Source organism: Hippoglossus hippoglossus, chromosome 13, assembly GCF_009819705.1.
Source record: "Hippoglossus hippoglossus isolate fHipHip1 chromosome 13, fHipHip1.pri, whole genome shotgun sequence".
Lineage (NCBI taxonomy): Eukaryota > Metazoa > Chordata > Actinopteri > Pleuronectiformes > Pleuronectidae > Hippoglossus > Hippoglossus hippoglossus.
Window position 1 is genome coordinate 16,022,535 of NC_047163.1, and position 22,024 is coordinate 16,044,558.

Below are 22,024 nucleotides of genomic sequence, written 5' to 3' on the forward strand. Positions count from 1 at the left end.
ATTTCTTTCGGCAGATGTGACGCTGAACTATTATTTTCTCTATGTGTTTCGCTCACTTCGTGAAATGTGGCCTGAGCTGAAGGTGGAACAGGTTGGTACATTAGTACATTTGCTCATGTATTGGTAAATACAATTTTCCAGAACCTTACTTGACCATCTATATTTTTTTTCCTTACTGCTCAACAATTTCTTACTACATAACAATTATCTTTAGTTGTTTTCCATTGAAATCTTACACACAAAACCCATAGTCAGTAATTAAAAGCCGCATTTCCGCCAGTGACTACAACATTTAGATCACAAACCTAATATTTCTTACTGGTTGTAAATGGTGGAAAAAATTGTAAAATCATCCATTAAGAAAATAGTATTCGCAACAAATGTTGCTTAAACTATGAATTTATGGATTATTGGAGCATCAATGGAGCGAATTTGAATTGCTTTATATACTACGATAGACTAAAAACACAGACAACATAAGGAAACAGACAGAGGCACAACATATGATATTAAAACAAATGTTTGAACAAAATGTTCGAGTCAAGTGATAAAACTATGGCTATTCTGTAAAAACCTTCAACAATAGTATCTTCTACACAGTTTTTGCAGTATATTTTGTTGTAAATACTTCAGAAAATCAGTTTTTCATTCTTAACTTTAACTTTTACAACAAAGACCAACTGAGCATGCAGGCAGATCAATTCTCAGTTCTAAGTTTTAACTGCAGAAATAGTTCTTTGACTTCACTACAAGTTGCTGCTAACAACCTATCTATGTAAGTAAGAATGTGAATACAGGACTTAAACTTTATGGAGCATTTAGAAAATGGTGCATTAAGTAAAAAGTCTGAGGACATCTGGGTACATGCAGGGAGAATCCCTCTCCCGATATTGGGCTATCAGACCGTGTGTCCTTGGTGCTGTGTACATCAACAGACTTTAAGCTGTGGAGGACATGTCCGATGAGTCTGTCTTTCTGCTCTCAGCCTGTCAGGGACACACAGACACCAACCTGCTGGCTGGATTACATAAACCACGACCCTTGGCCTGCAGTGCCTTCACATGGGTTTATTGTTATAACAGGTTACGTGTGCACGCTGACACAAAGCTGCATGCCTATGGAGCAGCCCAACTCAAAACACGTGGCTGCCAGACTCAGAAGACGAGACCGAATAAATCCAGTGGTCGCTTAGAGGACGAGTACCTCTTTCTAAATTATATTTTGAAATGATCAAAGGTTTAAATATGCATTTATAAAAGTTATTTGGCCTCGTAAATGCAAAGGTGTTCCACCCCCGCCGACACGCTGCAGATGGTTTCGTCCCGCAAAGCGTAAAGTTCCCTTCCGCATGGAGCGCATTGTGAGCCTGACACGAAGAGGAGAGGAGAAGGTGAGGAACTTCAAACTCATCTTTATATGACTTATGTCCATCTCTAGTCTGTGGCAGTCTGTGGGGACGGAGCCTCGGGGAGGAAGACACGTTCTGTGAAACTGTAGGGGTAAGATGGAGGCGAAATGTTCTGCTTTTTAAGTGAAACGTTAGCTTGGGATAAGTGCTGACTGCTGTGTTACGCAAACTGAGGCGAACTTATGTCACAGTCCGACGAGCCGTTTCTTTGGTGGCTTAACATATTTAATATTATTTACAAACAGCATGTTTTAGACTGTTATTCTGCCTTAGAGTTAACCTGTGTCAGTTTTCTTATTCCTTATTTTTACACTATCACGTTCCCATTCAGTGTTGTCACGATCCAGGGAATAGCCGGCGCCCTGAGTCCACTCCTCCTGGCTATCGTGGTCATCTTGATGACTTTATCAGAGTAATTGTAGAAGCAGGGGGAATCAAACCAAACCAGTTCCTGGATAACTCTTGGATAATGAATCTGATGTGTGGTGCTTCCCGCTGACTGTCTGTGAACCGGTGCCACAGCCACAGCTTCTCACACCGCGGCTCGTCCATGTCTGTTTCATGATCATTTAAAGCGCCGCTGGCTGCCAAGGCAAATAAATGGCTGTTAACCTAATGTGATGTTGAATTTATCATGTGTTTAAACAGTGGGCGTTCACCTGAGCCCCCAGCAACATGACCACTTTACTCACGGTGCCAGAGGGGGGTGTACGGTGGCCGAGAGAGCACAGCGCACTGCAACTTTAACGGATCTCCAGTAAAGCACAATTCATGCTTCTGCGTCAAATTCTCGACATATCTCCAGCGAAGCCTACGCGTAGATGTGTACCCTACGCAGAACCCAATGCCATACCCTGAAGTTCACCTCCCCAAACACCGCAAGAGCAAGACGGTATTTCCGAAATCTCCCGTTCGCCTCAATCCGTTTAATGGTCGTACAAACCATCTCCTCCAACGTCTTTCTTTTCTTTCGAAGTTGCATTTCTCTAAGAAAAAGTAATTGCTCTTCAACAGCTATCAGCTCCAACTCCAACATGATAACACTCGCCAATGTCGCCATTGTTCTGGAGAAAACAGATGCCAGAGAATTTCTAAATAAGTGGATCGGAAACCGGAAGAAACTCAACACAATAGTTTTCCAAACCAGTTTGAGCACCGGTTGACCATAATTTGCATCAGGTAGATATTATACAGCAATGGTGGTTAAGACAACAACTCCCATGACCCCACGCTGCTTCACAACGTCATCAAACAAAGTCCTTGGTTTTTTGATAGAGACCAGCACCAGCCAAAGGTACATAGTGTACGTTTAAGAGAAGACAAGAAGGATAAATTATTTTCAAATAGTTGCAGATTAATTGCCTGACTCATCATGGTAGTTCTACAGCTTACCCTTGTTTTCCCTCATATCTTTGACAGAGGCTGCCTGTGAAATAACTCGTAGACATCATCTCTGTTGCTGTGTAGTTAAGGTATAATTTTCATGTTACTACCAAGCTGCTAACTTAATTGGGTTTTGAACTTGAGACAGGAGCCACTTTTGTTTTCACTTTGCGCTACTAATTGATCCTGTTGGGAAATCACTAAGCAGAACGGTCTGCATGGAAATGGCATGGCAACAAATCGAAGACACTGATAAATTATAAGGGACCAAAACTTCAGCTTGGAACCCGTTAGGGGTGTAACGGTACAAAAAAAATCACGGTTCACTACGTACCTCGGTTTTGAAGTCCCGGTCAGGGGAGGGCCCTGCTGGCACTAACAATGTCTCCGGTGTGGAGAACACTCGCACGCTAGGGACAGAGGTTTATAAAGGGCTGGTATGACTCGCTGGCTGAAATGCGGACAAGAGGAAACTTCGTAAGGGGGCTCGATTACTTTCAGCGTGTGTTTCAACCCTGTGTTCTCAACAACAGAGAATGGTCGCATGTCCGCTACTATGAAAACACAGATGTCGCTCATTATTGCTTTGACACGGTCTGAATAATTTGCAAGCGGCAGCTTTAATGCCGCGGGGAGCCTGGTTTGCACGCAACTCATTCCTTCCATGTCCCACTACTGTTAGTGTTATTCCCAATGACTTAATTGTGGATTTCTCTGGGTTTAAACATTGTTGGAAACATCTTGGATAATCCAAGTACAGAAGTCAAACTATATAACAGATATAGTTTTTTTTAGACATTTGAATAAGGCATGTTTACATATATCTTCAAGCAAAAATGCAATGTTAGTGGGACATCGTTTCAAACAAGTAGGCATGTTCGTTGTGCTACCAGCTACATGTCCGATAGCAGTTGCGCAATGTCGGCTTCTGTACAATCCACTCGTTCTTTGTCCGTCGTCATTATTGTAACTGTGAAACTGAAGTGTTCCTACGCAGCGGACCTAAATTATCAGGGAGGGTCTTCACACTCCTGTTTGTCTGCAGTCGCTATGACGATGAGCCTACAGCACATCCGGTCCTTTGCTAAAGTTTACCCTCGGAATTTGAGACACACACACCAATAAGTTCAGCACGTGGACACGCTGTATTTGTTTGGTATGTGTGCGTACCGAACCGAAAGGCCCATACTGGAAATTTTCAGTTCGGATACATGTACTGTTACACCCCTAGTACCTTGAGTTTCCATGGGGATCAAACTTAATAGGTACATCTAGATATAACTGTTGCTGATGTACTGTTGATAAAGAGAGATGTTTCGTTAGTGGACAAAATAATAGAATATTATTTACCCCAAATGACCATGACGTAGACACAACATTTCTCTAAAGCAGTTTCAACTCAACTGTTTTATGTAGTCATTCTTAATATTAGTATTGGCCCTAAAATCCAGGACTGGTCGGACAATAAATTTTAATGACATAACTAGATTGCCTTTTCAAACTAGCTAGTATAATTAAAATAAAAACCCTAACAGATTAGTTAGAAACTATTGATTACCACACTATATGAAAATAACCTGCTGTATTATTAAATCTGCTGTCTAGCTAATGTTAAAAAACTAAATTAATCATTTGCCTTGCTTTGAAATTCTTGCTTTAGTGATTGATAATCACCAATTTTAACCACATTACCTGTTAATATAACGTTTTATATTGTAAAATGATACATATAAAATGTGATATTTGTGAAAACATGATTTTAAAATATTTTATTTAGACGTTTAAGTTTGAGTGTGTTTTTGACCATGTTAGGTTTTACTGCAGGCAATGAAGTCCCTGTGACTCCTGTACTTACTTGGGTGGCACACAGTTACCTCTGTACATGGTAGTTGAAGTTGTTTGCTTAATATCCGTGAGTCAGCAGTAAAGTTGTAAGTGTGTGAACATCGCTGAGTAAAACTCAGTCCAACTGTACTTGTAGCTATGTAACAGCAGGTCCCAAGGATCAGAGAAATCCGGATCTCCTTATTTTCCCCGCTTTAACCAAATAGTAACCTGAGAGCTGGGAACATGAAGTCCTCTTGTGCTCATTGTGAGACAAGCTGCTGCTTCAAAATAGATTCCTCAAGTATAGAGAGCAGTCGCTTACAATGCCGTAGAATGTTCGGTAGAGCCATTTGTCCATTAATTCCTGCACAGAAGCTGTCATTGTATGGTAGAACAAGTTGAATCTTGCTCATATATGCTGGAAATCATAATGTTCCCAGCAGCTGCGTAAAGAGTTTTATGTCCCCGTTGTTCAGCTGGATTTTTTAAAACAAGATTGTAAACATGAAACTCATTCATTGAAATTAGTAAAAATGGACTGTAGTCAGATAATGTCTATCGAGGGCGCATACACTCTAAACTGTTTAGTTGATAAATGAAAGAAATGATGGATTGCTATCAAAGCTGATCAACGTCCTGTCAAATAATCAATGAGTCGCATGTCAGTTTCAGCTCTATTTAAGTGTTTACGTTGTTTTTAACTGGACTAATTTCTGTGCTCTTACTGTCCCCATGTACAGTGTTAACATGGCAGACATGGACAGTGAGACCACCACACACACCGATCCCATGGCAGAAGAAGAGGAGCCTCTGTTTAGCAACCTGGACCTCTTCCTCTTCTCACTCATAGTTGGCCTGGTCGTTTATTGGTTCATGTCCCGCAAGAAGATAGAGCCCATCCCTGAATTCAAGAAGCTTGACGTACCGTGAGTATCCATCAGGGTACACCTGGGTAATATTTTTTCCTGTTGTGTTTTGCTCTGTTTATTTAAAAAGGTCTTTGTAGTGTAATCAGGTTCCAATTCAGATGTTACTGTAGGTTAAGGAGAAAAAAATCAGAGTTGTTTTATGGGTAAGAATAAAAACTATGAATTGGATTTAATCTGGGGTCGACCGCTGTGGGGGTAGTGACACTGATGCACCGGCCTTTTTCCCGGTTATCCCTATGTCCCCGACGGCCAGTGCGACTACTACCTAAGGGGGGGGATTTGTATCATGTATATTTTATAGATTATTATTCTGAGTTCTACTGACTCTTATAACATTTCATTTGAGCAGATCTGACTGCCATTAATGATGTAAATATTCTCATATCTTGCCCTGCAGAAGTTAAAGGTTGTTTTAGACTGCAGTTTCATATCTTGGTATTATGCGGTTGGAGAAGTTAATATCTACACACGTGTGTAGAGACAGCTTGACAACCGTTGGTCCAAAGGATTCTTTCAGGGATCACGGTTCTTCATTACCAGGTTGTGACGTCAATTACTTTAGCTGAACAAACCTCAGCAAGAGGCACCACATTAACTTCAATAGCGAAATCAGTGTCCGTTTGATCTGAGTTAAGCTTTTGTCCCAGATTTACATTACATTTCATTGAGCTGACGCTTTTATCCAAAGCGACTTGCAATAAGTGCATTCAACCATGAGGGTACAAACCCAGACCAACAAGAATCAAGCAAGTACAATTTTCTTTTAGTTCTGAGATGTTCAATGTAGGCGGTTTAACTCACATTAGATCAAATATCAAACTGGCCAAACTCTCAGCTCCACTAGTGTCCTGTGTGTGCACAACAGGGGATTGTCTTAAAAAAATATTTTTCAGTCTATCAACTAATCAAACAACTAATTAAAAGTTGCAGCATTATGTTTTCTTCTTTATTGGACATTACTCATAGTTAAGCACAGAAATGACTGAAGAGCTTTTCCCTACTGATCTGCCAGTGTCTTCTTAGACATAAGCAGTTAGAAGGAGACAAATGTTTTCCTTAAATCAGACTTTTTATGTTTACGAGTTGTTAATAAATTGGCCTTGAAGCATGTGTGTAAAGGTGCACAGCTTCAGGCTCTTGTAAATGTTCCACTAGTCGCGACCTTTGTTGCCACCCCCCGCCGCTCTCTCTGTTTGTCTCGCTCTCTCTTCCTCTCTGTCTGTCTCTCCCTCTCTCTCTCTCTCTCTCCCTCTCTGTCTGTCTGTCTGTCTCTCTCTCTCTCTCTCTCTCTCTGTCTCTGTCTCTCTCTCTCTGTCTCTCCCTCTCTCTCTCTGTCTGTCTCTCTCTCTCTGTCTGTCTCTCTGTCTGTCTCTCTCTGATCACTTATCAGTGAGTGATGGAGGCTTGGCTAGGTTAAAGTGGACTCCCGTTCAACTGGCCACATTTATAGTCCCTCCCCAACCACAACATACTTTCTTCGGTCACCAGAGTAAAGTCACGGGCCAGCAGCGCTCATGCTCGCTGTGTGGCTGAGGTCTTGTGTGAACGGAGACGGTGTTGGGAGCTTAGTGAGGGAGATCCATTTGTGTTCAAAACAGGAGGTTGGCTGGAAAGGGGGGAAAGACCCCTGGAGAACATGTTTTGCTTTATGGAGAATGCGCATCTGTGGAGGGCGGGAATACAGGAAGGGAACACAGAGCAACAGAAGAGCCAGGCTGGTGCCCCCTCCCCTCAAAGGGAGCAGTGATTACCTAACTGTTATGAAGGGGGCGTAGTCTTCCATGTCTTTCCTGTGCTTTTGTTTTTGGCCCTGAACCCATTTTGAAAGTTCCCTGGAGAACAAATGAGGAGGGAGAGCCAGAGCTCCATTTGTGAGTCCTCTCCAAAGGTGGAAAGTTGAGGCAAAAGACAAGCAACCCTTTCTTTTCCCCAAGTTTTTTTTTTTTATTCTTCCTTCCCCACTCCCCTGTTATTCTTTTGTGTGTGTGTGTGTGTGCGCTTGTGTGGGCTGAGCTGCTCTGCTTTTGGAGTAGAGCCATGTCACAAATGCAATCCTTTTATGATAAATGAGGTTGCTATAGCAATGACATTCCCCTCTCTCTCCTCCAATGAGATGGGGGCGGGGATACTTCAGGAAAAAAACACGACCATTCACAGCCCCCTCACCACCACCTCCTCCTCTTTCAGTGCTCCACCGGGGAGTTGCTGTGATAACTAGCCAAATTCTCAGAATGGATCTCGTAGACTTTTTCGTCCTGAACACCTTTCAGAGCAGAGAGGGGAAGAGGCGGGATGAGGAGGAAGGCATTTTCAGCCCCTGAGTGTTTCAGTGTGTGTTTGTGTGAGTCAAAAGTGTGGGTCTGCAGCTCGGCTACATTTTATGGGAAAGTCAGTTTCCCACCATTGTGTCCTCAGTGGTTGCCAGACACTGACAGGGCTTGTAGACTGCTGTGGTGTGTGTGTGTGTGTGTGTGTGTGTGTGTGTGTGTGGAACAGACGCTGCTGATTTCAGAGAGCAGCACAGGAAGAGACAGAGTTCAGATCGTGTTGGTGCCTCTAAGGTGAAGGCAGGCAGCTCTTCCAAACCTGCGAGTGTCCTGCTGCCTTTCTGGACTGGCTTTTCTTTTTTTTTTTCATCTTGTGTGGTTGTAGACTGTCCTGCGACCTGCTTTTGATTTTTGAGCGTGGCGGTTCCCGGCGTGGCCTAGCCAGAGGTGCTAGAGGTAGTGACGAGCTACAGGGTTGCATGCCATGGGCTGTGTCTTCTCCCTGCCTGAGGACAGGAGAGATGCTGCCGAGAGGTCAGTGAAGTATGAATTTCTGCACAGTAAGAGTTTTTTTTTTTTTTTACTGATGCATGCCTGGAGCTGTGTTAAACATTTGATAACAGCTGCTGTTAAGTTTGATCGCACAGATCTTTGTAACTGTCGAACGGTTGTCTCTCTACACACGCTGTAGTTGCTAGTTTCTATCACAGACTGGCGAAGATAGTGGTTTCAAAATCCATTCGATGTTCCCACTGGGTTATGTAAGATATGGTGATAAAATGTATGAGACCACAAACACAATTTAATTATTGGGTCAGTTTTTTTTCTCCCTCTTTTCCACAAGCTGAGTCATTAAGCTCATTGGCCATCATTACACATTTTAAAGCCTTGTTTGACTTTATTCAGTAATCAAACACAAGCACAAGCTCTGATTTCCATTTTATGGAAGCATCATAAGATTACCTCTGGGTTGCGAGGACTGAACTGACTCACCGTGAAAAGGTGTCGTTCCTGTATGGATGAATTAATGAATGAATGAAAGAAAGTTGATTGACAATATATACAGATGATGAGCTCTGAACTGTTTCAACTGTTTCAAATTGTTCAAACAGTGACGGAGCAGATGAGGTTTACTTTCATGTTGGACACATTAAGATTTATTTTTTTGTTTTGTTCCATTTGAATTTGCCTGTATGTATTACACTTTATTTATAGTTTTATGATTCTAGACATTTAAATTGTTTTATTACCTCTATTAAAATCTAATATCATTAGAGTGGAATTGGCAGATTACATATATCCTGTTTCAGAGATACTCAAATTCATGATTTGCAAATACAAATCACTTATTGCACTTATTATAAGTCGCTTTGGATAAAAGCATCAGCTAAATGATAATGTATTGTAACATAATGTAACAACGACACAATGTTCAGTTTCAGGCTGTTACTAATGGTAATGTCCAATAAATCAAAAGACTGCTGAGAATAGAAGATAAATCTTAATAAGTGAACTACAGTATTTATCAAATTGATAAAGGAATTGTTGGAGATATTGATTAAATAGAATGTGTTAAAATTCCATTGCTACCTGTCGTCACAAAATATCTCTCAGAAAACAATACATTTTAATGAATAAATTAATAGGGGTATTATTTGCTGTATGTACTATACACCCAACACGTGTTGGCCATCAAACCCACATGCAATAAAAACTCTCTGCACACGGCTTCATAGCTTGTAAATATTTGTCTCAACGTCTGCTGGAGATTAAATGTAAACTGACACTTTCAGTAAAATATTCTACTTCATGGAGACAGCTGGTTAGCTAAAAAGAAGAGGACAATAGTTAAGTATTAATATGCAATATTATAGCAATAACTAAATTAATATACTTTCTCTGTTACACTTTACAGCTTTACCGGCTTTTCTATGATCATCAAAAATTTACATTCGCCACAAAATTTGTCGCCTTTTTATTCCTGTTCCTGCTGCAGCTGTCCTCTCAGAGCTTTGATGCTGGATGAAGTGGTGTTGCCTTTTATTTGATGGAATAATGGATTTTGCCTCCTGTGTACCTTTTTAGTGACACTGTGTTTGGACTTGTTTTGATCTGATCCCATCCAATGAATTACTTCCTGGATCAATCCGACCCAGGCGATTAGATTACCATAGTGTGTGTGAACTGTAATGATTGTCAACCACTTCTGTTGTAATTAATATAAAATGTGTAATGTAAACTTAAGAAGATAATTACACCATGTTCACCTCACAAGTCATAGTATTTCCTCATATCACAGCCTGATGAGTCCCTGCTCTTCTCTCACCTTTGTATTCTGAATTACCTAAATCATTTGATTGAAAATCATTTTCATGGATTTTGACCTGGCCTCACTCTGACCTTAAAGACAACTAACATTGTTCTGTTCCTATTGTCTGGTTAAAAGTACTATCAGGGATCTAAATGTAAACAGAAGCATTATCTCATCACCAGAACTCCAAACACAGTATCACATTATCAACTGTAAGTTATTGATGTCGTTTACACTTGACTTTAACCTCCTTATTTATTATCTGCTACAGGCCACAATATAATGTTTTGGTTTGTTTACATCAATAGTGTCTATACATGTAGCAGGAAAATATGCCCATGTTTCCAACTCTGATCAGCTAAACAATAAAGTCAGATGTTTTCAATGAAGTCAATGTCCTTGTATCTGGATTTATCTTAACTTTCTATTGAATTGGGAGTTAGGTTTGAAAGCACCAACAACCTTGAAATCTGCTTTATCTCCATGAACAACATTTGAAAAACACTATCACTGCTGTTGGGGAAATCAGTGTCATGTCTTAGTCTTATTATGTGTAATTTAACCCAAATTTGCTTAATAACGAGTACAATATTTTTTTCATTTTATCCAGAGCACCCACCCCAAGGGAGACGAGTTTCATTGAAAAGATGAAGAAAACGGTGAGTGACGTTGCTTCCTTGTCACTGACGTATTCACGTCACTGGTGTTTAAGTTGAGTCTGTGGTTTTATCTTTCCAGCATAGATACTTTCTTTTTTGTTGCTGATGTTCCAAAACATTTATTCGGGTTTAAGAACTGGTTTTAAAAGGAATTTTGAAGCCTGTCAGACTTGAAAACTTGCAGTGTTCACCAGTGTCAATGTTGACCCCTTGTTTTCCTCAGTAAATGATTCCAAAAAATTGCTTTCAATCAAATGCTACACATTCCCTCCTCTGTTGCTCTCTGACTATGATGAGTGTACTTCTTCTTCCAGCTTTATATCTGAAAGCCCTGTTTTGACTTTGATGCTCCTCTGTTTTCAAGCCAGCCTTGAGAAAAGACTTTGGTTTTGAATCATGTGGTTTTGCAGCAAATAGTTCAGATACCGAGATGGTGGCAGAAGAGAAGTTTGGCCCCCAGTGCTATTTAATTTGGTCTCCTTAGCGTTTCTTTATTATGAATTATTATGGGAACATTGTGGCACAGATAAGAAGTATTTTCTTATGTAAAGATAAGTTATGTCTTGGAGAAGAAGTGTTACATAATTTCAATCTAATGTAGTTTCAGTCTTTTTTTTGCATCATGCAGCTTGAGGAACCTGTTTTCCAAGGGCCATTTAGCTTTTTACAACATTCTTTCAGGACCATACTAAATTACTGAACACATGTACCACACTAACTTCGCTAATGAAGGCTTGAACGGCTTCTCTGTGCCGAGGTGTCTGATGTCAGATGCTTGTGACTACTTGCAGCTGGTTTTCCAGGTTTGGGTCAGTCAGTTTGAGCATAATTGGATTTTTGCAAGAGTCAGTTTTTAAAAAGAGCTGCTCACAGGAGTAATCCGTCCCAAACAGAGATCCAAATGGGGAAATCCTCGGGATGTAAATACAGTTAGGGTTAGGGTCAATTCCAGGTTTTTGTTTTCTTAGCTATTAGCTCGCTCACTACGAACCTTACCTGCATTGTCTCTGTCAGAATGACGTCTTGTTGAAGCTGCTTGTTCGGCACAAAAGCTGTCAAGCGTTATCTTAAAAAAAAAAAAAAAAAAACTTTATTCAGCCATATTTGATCTTATCCTGTGAAGCTGCATGTTTCCACCTGTAATATACTCGAGATTGGACTTTCTCTTCACTGCATGTGTGCCTCAAGTAACTAGACAAACTGGCTTTTGTTTTTTGTTTTTTACTTCATCATGAATAAATCTTTTGTCCATTTGTCTTGGAGAGCTCGACGTTCTGCATTTGCACTCTGCTATTCCTTTCCTGAGTCATCGTGTTGACTCAGCACAAGACATAACTGTTGCTTCTGCTTTTTGGCACACATCTGAAAAGAAACCACACTGAAGGATATGTTATTTTCTTTTGTCACAGAATAAATTAATACCAGGTGACCCAACTGTGTCAGACCAAAGAGACTGTTTGGGTGTATTTATAGTCGCGGGGAAATTATTTTTCATGTAGCATGTGAACTATTTTCTGCTGATTTGTTACCAGGGCAAGAACATCATTGTGTTCTACGGCTCCCAGACGGGCACAGCGGAGGAATTTGCCAACAGACTGTCCAAAGACGCTCAGCGCTATGGCATGAAAGGAATGGCTACCGATCCAGAGGAGTATGACATGGTAATTTGCATGAGTGGAACAACACACAAACCAGTGTAGTAAAATGTAACAGAGGTTCTTCTCATTCTTCTGGATGATGCTCTTAGTAGCTGCCAGTGAATGTTGTGTCATAGCATCATGGAAGAGGTATCACTGCAGTGCTGAAGACTGAAGAAAAACCACTGTGGCATGTCAATAATTCAATAAACACCCCAATGATAATCTTACTCTTCTGCATTGTCTAAAAATGCTAATATACCAGGTCATATTATAAAATAACTTAATTACTGTCAGGATAATGTGGTCTCTTCTAATTATATATTTGATCTCCAGACAAGAGAGATGATTAAAACCAAGAACAACACACACTCCAGTCTAAATGTGTATGAAACGTCAGTCAAAATAATACAAAGTGCACAATCTAATGACCTAAGATTTAGTCCATAAATGTGTTGCCATACTTGTAGAAGTATAGATACAATACTTAGATAGATAGATAGATAGATAGATAGATAGATAGATAGATATAGAGTTGCACGTTTACTGAAACCGCAACAACATTTTTCATGTTCTGACACCGATTTCTCATGTTCCAGGGGGAACTGTCCCGTCTGTCTGAGATTAACAACTCCCTCGCCATATTCTGCATGGCCACCTATGGTGAAGGTGACCCAACTGATAACGCCCAGGACTTCTACGACTGGCTGCAGGAAAACGATGATGAAGACCTCTCGGGACTAAACTACACTGTGAGTCTTAATAGTCAAGCTTTTTGTTTTCTAATTCTTACAGGCTTTTAAGAGTTTTTGTAGAGCAAAAAACTAAAGGTTATTTTCTTTATTTCCTCAGTTAATTAATTGGTTCAGAAACAGAGGAAATACTCTAGAGCCCAATGTTAAAAAACTAAAAATGACAAATGCTAGATAGTTTTAAAGAGGCTTGAGTTATTAAAAGTTTATCAAAATAGCAATATTGATCAACCAAAGCTGGGCTCAGACTACAGGAATATTGGACCAATTTGGCCCCCTGAGAATCGGAGGGGGAATCCTGGCCTGAAACCTCGCTCTGCATTGATGTTCTGCCCGATTATCTGGAAGTGGGAGGGGTTTCATAGCCATACTTAAACATCCTGAGCTTTCTGCAGAATTCTCAAGGCCACCCTGATAATTATCAAACACATTTGATATTTAGGATTCAAAATCAGGATGATTACGTTGTGATAGGCCATTATTTTCTAATCTTGTTGTATGGGCATGTTAAAGATAATAGAAAAAGAATATCTTATGGTTCTCATTATTATTGCGATGCAACCCAAATTTTAAATGTTTTTTAAAACTCAAGTAGTTTGAGCCCAGCTTAACTGGGTAATGGGTTCTAGTTTACACTCAACTGTTTAACTTGTTAAACAGTAAAATTACATTAACTCAATAAAGATTTAATATAGATGTCAAGTAACTACATTTGTCAGTGTCCTGTGACGCTTCAGTTTTGCTCCTCACCTTCATCTCTACACTGTAATGATAGAATAGCCACACATCAGGTTTGAGAAGATTCTGAATGATTTCCCTTTGAGATTTTTAAGAGGTAAGGTTGCATGGAATTTCAATCGCTGGCTCACACTATTTCAATGAACAGTACAGGCTTTATTAGCGATACTCCCGTAATGAACCTTGAGGATGTGAGTCCCATTTCCATTTTAATTCAAATTTTGTTCATTGTTTTCCTGGGTGAAGCAGCGTTATTGTGTTACGCAACATTATTGTATTATGTTAGTTTGCATGGCTGTCATATTAAGCACGCAGGCTTCATAGGAACGAACTGCATCTGGCTTTGTGGGCGTCATGAAAGAAAAGACTTTGTTATTTGTCATGTCTGGTGTGTGTGTGTGTGTGTGCGTGCCATTGTGTCATTATTGTGGTGCAGTGTCCCTGGCCTCATTTGAGTGAGGAACTTGACTCAAATCTACAATTCTTGTGCACCGTCATGTTTTTTGTATGTATCTGTATTTTTATCCATAGTCTTCTCTTAAGTTTTTTACTTCAGAATGTTTTCACCATTCAACAGAGAGGTAGTCAAATATCTGCTCTGTTGAACTGATGATCAAGACAAGAGATTAACTGTTAATCGTATATTTTCCTATAACATTCCTCATGTATCCTTGGTTCCAGTTTAACTGATTCTTCAGTTCAGAATGTCGCCAGTCGTTGGCTAATGGTTTCTTGTTGCACCCTTTTCTCTCTCTAGGTATTCGCTTTGGGCAACAAAACATATGAACACTACAATGCAATGGGGAATTACGTTGACAAAAGGCTGGAAGAACTGGGAGCCAAGCGCATCTTTGACCTTGGCCAGGGAGATGATGATGGCAAGTAAGTGACCAGTTCCTTCTTGGTGTTAAAAGAATTGCTGAGCTCATTTACTCTGGTTATTGAGGTTTAGAGTCAAGCACAAGTTACATGACATGAACCACAGTCTGTGATGGTTGAAGCACATGATGGAAGGCAGCTGATCTGCAAAGTTCTCCGACGTTCACATAAATGAAATTTGAATAAGCTGTTAAACGTACTGAACACATTCATGCACCATAAAGGATTATTTACAATTTTAGCATTTCATAGACCTTTAAAATTCAATGACATTTTTTTTTTTTTATTAAACAATAAATTAATAATAATTTCAACCAGCCCCCTTTGAACGGATGTTAATTCAAACACACTGTGTTTTTGTGTTTCAGTCTGGAGGAGGACTTCGTCTCATGGAGGGAGCAGTTCTGGCCGGCCGTCTGTCAGCACTTTGGAGTGGAAGCCTCAGGAGATGATTCAAGGTGCAATCACAGACATTCCACAATTTCTGTGCATTATTTTACCAATATATACTCCCTAGTGTAGTATTCCTGTTTTAGTATCCCTTTTCTGTTCCCTAATGCAGAATTGGTTCATGGAGTCTCTCAGCTCAGGTTTAAAAAATAAATTAATCCAAGAATGAAGTTATAAGTTGATCACCAGACAGTTATGTGCAACGGTGACACATTAGCATCACATACACTAGTTTTAAAAGTGATATTCCACCCAAAATAAATTTTAACCTTTGTGAAACATCCATATGTTAAATAAGGACGTATCAGAATTAGGTGGTGATTCCCGCTCATCTCTATTTGAAATTAACAAATGCCAAGAATCCTGTCCAAGCATTACACTGCATTTTACCTAAGTTAACATCCATTAGCCTAGAAAACAAGTGTCAATTTTACAGCATCTATTTTCATTTATCTCTCTAGAAGTTCAAATAGGTCCTACTGTGGTTGTATGCAGAGAGTCTGAAGAGGCTAACTTCGCATTATTTTTCCTCACAGCATACGGCAGTACGAGCTAAAGGAGCACACTGACCTCAAAATGAACAAAGTGTACTCAGGAGAGATTGGCCGCCTTAAGAGTTTTGAGGTCCAAAAGCCGTAAGTTCTCTGTTCACTACCAGGACTCATTCATCATGAAAGTGTTGTGTGTTTAGTCTCTGCTCACATTTCATCTACATTTAACATCTAATTGCATCTAATTGGTTACTGTGTAAAATGAGGCATTGCTAAATTTTTAACCAAACCTTGTTGTTTCTTTATGGAATAATAGATTTTTTCTGTATTCATTTCAGTCTCTTTTAATCAACCATTTGTTTTACAGGCCCTATGATTCGAAAAATCCTTTCCTGGCCCCAGTCACTGTCAACCGCAAACTCAATGAAGCTGGTGATAGACATCTCATGCACCTTGAACTGGACATAACAGGCTCTAAGATCAGGTGAGACTGATTAAACTCACAGTATGTGAATAGCTCCGTAGATAAGGTTCTGTTTTCACCTCTGTCCGTTTGTTTGTTGGTTGGTGTGTATATTTGTTTGTAAGCAAAATTACACTTACAAAAACAGAACAGATTGGTGGAGGGATGATTTGTTCCCTCAAACATTGGAGCTTATTTTGTTTGTCTGTTGTTGGACTGTTGGGCTTTGGTGGAGGTATCTGCTCTACTGAGTGCAATTGCAGTTCCTTTTTTTTTTTTCTTTCTTACTTCCCATAGACCATGACAAAAAAAACTGGAAAAGAACCCAAATACCATTAAAAGAAAACAATTTATTGTACAAGAATAAAACACAAGAGATGGGGTTTGTTGAGTCAGCGGTATCAGTAGTGTTAATGTGGGTGTATGTGGATAAATATGCTGAGGCAGGCAGGGAAGAGGAAACCATATTGGAAGCTGAGGTGTTTATATTCTGTGGGGCTCTGTCACTATATGCAGCTCCACCTCTGTTACAGCACAGCCAGACACAGTGACAACATACACAAGGCAAACTGGGACCATCACAATGCTACCTGATGCTTTGTGAACACAGGTCAAAGTGTAATCATGTTCTGTGGTTTCAGATACGAGTCAGGAGACCACGTGGCCATTTTCCCCATTAATGACTCTGCATTGGTGAACAAGCTGGGACAAGTCCTTGGAGTGGACCTTGATGTGGTTTTCTCTCTCAACAACCTTGATGGTATGGCATTGACAGCCCCACGCACCTTGACTTAACCACCTTGTCCCTCCCATAAATCCTCCCTTGATAAGTCGATCAGGGAGTATCAGCCCCATGTGTTATTGCACATGAAGTTAATATTATGTCACTGCAGTTACACCTTATTGCTCTAATATAAATCGTTTGCTGTTTTTGTGATAAGTTTAATGAGTTTCCTGTCACGAGGAATATAATTAGTGGTTGCATAAGATCATTTTATGAACCCTTTTAGCAATTGATGGCGTGCATTAACATTAACAGCTGTGTCACCTACCATAATTCATTTTGACAGTTCAACATCGAACCATAGCTCGCTTTGAGCTGGCTCCTGTATTGGAGCAGCTTCAATGTCTACTCTCTTTCTATCACTTATGAACTTCTGTTGAAGTTAGCATTCCAACAAGCTATTCTGGCCAAACTGTCTTCCAATAGGAAGTCTTTCAAATGGTAGTGCTGCTCAGAGGGCTTATATAACTTTTTGTCTTGTAAACAATACGATCACAAATTTTATGTGTTGACTATATTTTATAAATCAAAATATATTACAATGCAAGTATGGGCTGAGAGTGTTTGTATCATATTTCTAGTTATCTGATTGGTCCATGACATACACTTTGAAGTGATACTTGATATTTTCATCTCATCTGCTGACAATGACATTGTTTTTCCAGATGAATCCAACAAGAAACACCCTTTCCCCTGCCCCACCACCTACCGCACGGCACTTACTCATTACCTGGACATCACAAACTCGCCTCGCACCAACGTCCTCTACGAGCTGGCACAGTACGCCTCGGACCCCAAAGAGCAGGAGAACATGCGAAAGATGGCTTCCTCCTCCTCCGAGGGCAAGGTCAGTGTTGAGTGATGATGAATCATCAAATGTGTTATAATTAATTCCGATAGATGCACTATACAGTTGACTTCCCTCTTCTACGTTTTCCACGTTTACCTCATGTCATTGTATTTCTTTTTCTACAGTCTCTCTACCAGAGCTGGGTGTTGGATTCCTGTAGAAACATCCTTGCTGTCCTGGAGGATATGCCTTCTTTGAAGCCTCCCATCGACCACCTGTGTGAGCTACTGCCTCGTCTTCAGGCTCGCTACTACTCCATTGCTTCCTCTTCTAAGGTACTCCTTGCAGAGAAAACAAATTCAAGTAATTTATTAATTCAATTTCATAGAAAAAAATGTATCAAAGGCTGTTAATGACTCTCTTCTGTTATGTAGGTTCACGCAAACAGCATCCACATCTGCGCTGTGGTGGTGGAGTACAAGACCAAGACTGGCCGCACCAACAAAGGAGTTGCCACCAACTGGCTGAAGAATAAACTGGTCACGGACAACGGCCACAAGTCCACCATCCCCATGTACATCCGCAAGTCTCAGTTCCGCCTGCCCTTCAAAGCCACAAACCCAGTGATCATGATCGGACCCGGGACAGGAATTGCTCCCTTCATGGGCTTCATTCAGGAACGGGCCTGGCTCAAACAGCAAGGTATTAACAGAGAGTGTGTGTGTGTGTGTGTGCTGTTTGTCAGACTTTCCTCAATCTTGTGTTTTAACAAAGAAGGAAAAAAATAAGGTGCAAGACCTTTGAACAGGTTGGTCATTTCTATCATTTTGTACAATCCACTACTGCCCACAGAAAAGCATTTAAAGGGAAGGACATTACAGTTGATGGATACAAGTAAACAAATTCATATTTTCAGAGACACAGGATGCAGACATACAAGTTTTTAAGTCAAAACTGTGTGAGATAGCCTGTGCACAAATTTACTTATAAAACATGATGAATGTTGGGCCTGATAATTACTTGATGGGTTTTAAAATCTCTGTCGAGGAGTCTGAATGTAATGATTAGTGTTTCCACAAAAAAAATCATTGTTTTGTTTCTGCTTACAGGAAAGGAGGTTGGAGAGACGGTGATGTTTTTTGGCTGCAGGCATAAGAATGAGGATTATATCTACCAGGAGGAGCTGGAGGAAGCCGAGAAGAACGGAGTCCTAACACAGCTTCATGTGGCCTTCTCCAGAGACCAGGAGCAGAAGGTATGACTGTGCACCTCACCGCTGACCAGCTGTGATTACACTTTACTTACCAAGTTTTTAGAGTAATAGTCAACAAGTCAGTGTTATGTAATGTGCATGTGTGAGCTCGTCCTTTTATACCCTGGTGTAGGTTTAAACCTGAATGGACACACATAGTCTTGCAACTGCGGCTTTGAGGGTTAAGACTTCAATTTTAGGGTTCAGGTTATAATAAGGTTTAAGGGTGTGGGATTAGCATTTAGTTGTGATGGTAAAGTTTAAGGTAAATTCACTGCAACTCTTGTCTTTTCCACAAATAAAGGTGTACGTGCAGCATCTCCTGAAGAAAAACAAGGAGGTCCTCTGGAAGCTGATTCACTTGGAAAACGCTCACATCTACGTCTGCGGGTAATTCACAAGTTTGATAAGCATTAAATTAACAATTCATTGTCACATTACATTAATGTATTCATCGTGTGAAATAGGTCTGATTAGGACTAAATATTACTGACCCCAAGTTGGTACATTATGCCACTAAATGAATGAATAAGAAATTTGAACATTTGATGTTTACAAAATCAAACTGGACAGAAAGAACTATAGAAAATATAATTAACATCTATATTTTTATGGAAAACCAGTCTCTTTGGTGTTTTTGCACCTCCTGGTGGAAGAATAAGATGCAGTTGCACTCCTTTTTTCAGATGGTTCCATTTCTTTACTTTACATACACTGACAGATGTGCTTTTGTTTCGTTATTTTGAAAAGGAACAATGTGAATTAATCCACATTCGTACGCATGTAATGCATCCTGGAGTGATTCAAAAAAATAGTGCTACAATAATACAATAGGAACAATAGTTAAAAATCATACTACTTTTGTTCTTAAAAACCCCAAAAGTATGAGTACAGTCCTGAAAAAATAATATTGGCATAACCAGCCATTTTTTAACATTACATTTAAATATACAATTTGATGAGGACTTTCTGATATTTAATTAATTAATTAAAGAAATTACACAATACATTTTGGGCCACTTTTGAAAATGGGATGATACATCTCAAGGGGTTTATCCCATGGTATTAACATTTCTAAATTAAATTAAAATATCCTCCACGCAGAAAAATGGTTACTAAAAAAAGACACCACCACCAGACATCTAAACCGATCTCTTTCCTGGTTCAGGGACGCGAAAAGCATGGCCAAGGATGTGCAGACGACCTTCCATGAGATCACAGAAGAACTCGGCGCCATGGTGCGCACCCAGGCCACAGATTATATAAAAAAACTGATGACCAAGGGACGCTACTCACAAGATGTATGGAGTTAAAGAGCCTCAAACCTCAGCTTCAGTCTCACTACTCAAGTGGTGGTTTTCAAAATATTTTTTTGTTCTTTTTATTGTATATCTTTTATATATACACACATAATAAAGAAACTCAACCTGGTTCATGAAAAGCTACAGGTCGAAGAAGATCATGAGGCAAACCCTACCTCAGTAGGCTGCAATGAACCCATTCAGCAATTTCAATCTGTGTTTCCTATTTATGTATCTTATTACTATCCAGCAGCCTCCGAGATGCATATGAATGAATGAATTTGTGTAATCTGGTGTTCGACTGCAAATGTGGTCATTTGGATTAGATACAGGAACGTGCTGGTTTGAGTAAAGTCGTGACACTTTCACACTACGTTTCAATTACACATTTTCATGGCTGTGCGTCTATTCAAACAGACGATGACTGAGTTGTAAATGCATTCGTTTATAGGGACAGAGACGCACCAAGTCCAAACTCTGAAGGGACCAGAATTAATTCCACTGTGAAAATAACAATCTCAATTGAACTTTTAGATTTTGTATGCCCTCGTGAAGTGTTTCTAACTGATAAACTGATCATAGGCATACTATCACAGCATGTCTTCGTTCATATAATGAGCGTAAAAACACTCACGTTTCAGACATGAAAGAATGTGGATATTAGTTTTGCTCAGAGATTATCTAGTTTAGTCCTGTAAATGGTTTTAAAAACTGTTAAATTCTGTGAGGAAAATGTTTTGGTGTGGCAAACTTGCAGCATAGCCTTTTATGCATAAGTTGCTGTTAGTTTTAATCAATAATGGAAACCTTTCGGGAGGCACAGAAAGTGGAGGCTCATATATAGAAAAACGTAGATTCTTTACATTTTGTTTCCCTAAAGAGACTGCCTTTAAGCACAATGAAAATGAATTGTATGTAATGTACCCTGCATTGTTTGTCAAATGTTTGAGGTCCAGTCTCCTAAATGGCAACGGTTAATTTATGCATCTGAAGGGTTCAGAATTGACCTTCTCTGTTTGGCATTATTTGTATTTTAGTGTTATATGAGACCTATCGCATATGCATCCCTACCTGGAGAAATCAGACATATCAAACTGTTCTGTCTTGCAGTTTAGCCGATCAGTTAAAGTGCAGCCTGTGCCTTTTTCTTTTTAACACTGCCTTATGTACTACCTTAGCATCGGAACCATGATGCGTCGACGTCTTTTCAAATCTTTTATTCCTCAATAAAAATGTTGATATCCTGTCCAATAAATTTGAGACACTGTCACTTGTGATTTAATTATTTGATTGTATTAAGGCATGCATTTTTGATTAATAAATTTTGAATAATTTGCTGCGTTAATGGGGTTATTTTGTGAACACATTAAATTAAACTTTGAGGTTAATTTACATCTAGTGGCCTTGTCAAGTGGATTAATTGAACCATGGTAATGCATTGTAAGTGGCAGCAGTAGAGAGCTTGTGTGCAGGTACAGAAACCCTGACATGGCCAACAATCATTGATTTACGACAAAGATGACACATAACAAGCTGCAACAGTGATATGAAATGGTAAACAAAATAGGCATTAGTTACTGTAGCTTATATCTGCTAGACATTAAACGTTAATTTGCTTGATTGAATTTAAGGGGACTGTTCACGGTTTGAATCCCGGTTCAGCCAGGGTCTTTCTGTGTGGAGTTTACATGTTCTCCGTGTGT

At 39.8% G+C, this 22,024-nt stretch overlaps 1 protein-coding gene across 7 annotated transcripts; it reads left to right on the forward strand.

Moving 5' to 3' along the window:
* The first annotated feature begins 1,267 nt into the window (after window positions 1-1,267).
* Window positions 1,268-21,658, forward strand: porb (P450 (cytochrome) oxidoreductase b). Of its 7 annotated transcripts, none has more exons than XM_034604471.1 (16): window positions 1,268-1,390; window positions 5,359-5,544; window positions 10,736-10,784; window positions 12,317-12,445; window positions 13,021-13,173; window positions 14,669-14,793; window positions 15,159-15,248; window positions 15,777-15,875; window positions 16,099-16,215; window positions 16,836-16,954; window positions 17,644-17,825; window positions 17,954-18,103; window positions 18,203-18,470; window positions 18,878-19,023; window positions 19,325-19,410; window positions 20,189-21,581. In XM_034604471.1, the coding sequence occupies exons 2-16, from the start codon at window positions 5,366-5,368 to the stop codon at window positions 20,331-20,333; spliced, it is 2,037 nt and encodes a 678-aa protein (XP_034460362.1). In that variant the 5' UTR covers window positions 1,268-1,390; window positions 5,359-5,365; the 3' UTR covers window positions 20,334-21,581. The 7 variants fall into 7 exon arrangements, with proteins under 7 accessions (XP_034460362.1, XP_034460360.1, XP_034460363.1 ...); XM_034604469.1 differs by having other exon boundaries at window positions 1,286-1,387; window positions 5,357-5,544; XM_034604472.1 differs by having other exon boundaries at window positions 1,361-1,499; window positions 20,189-21,658.
* The last annotated feature ends 366 nt before the right edge of the window (window positions 21,659-22,024 follow it).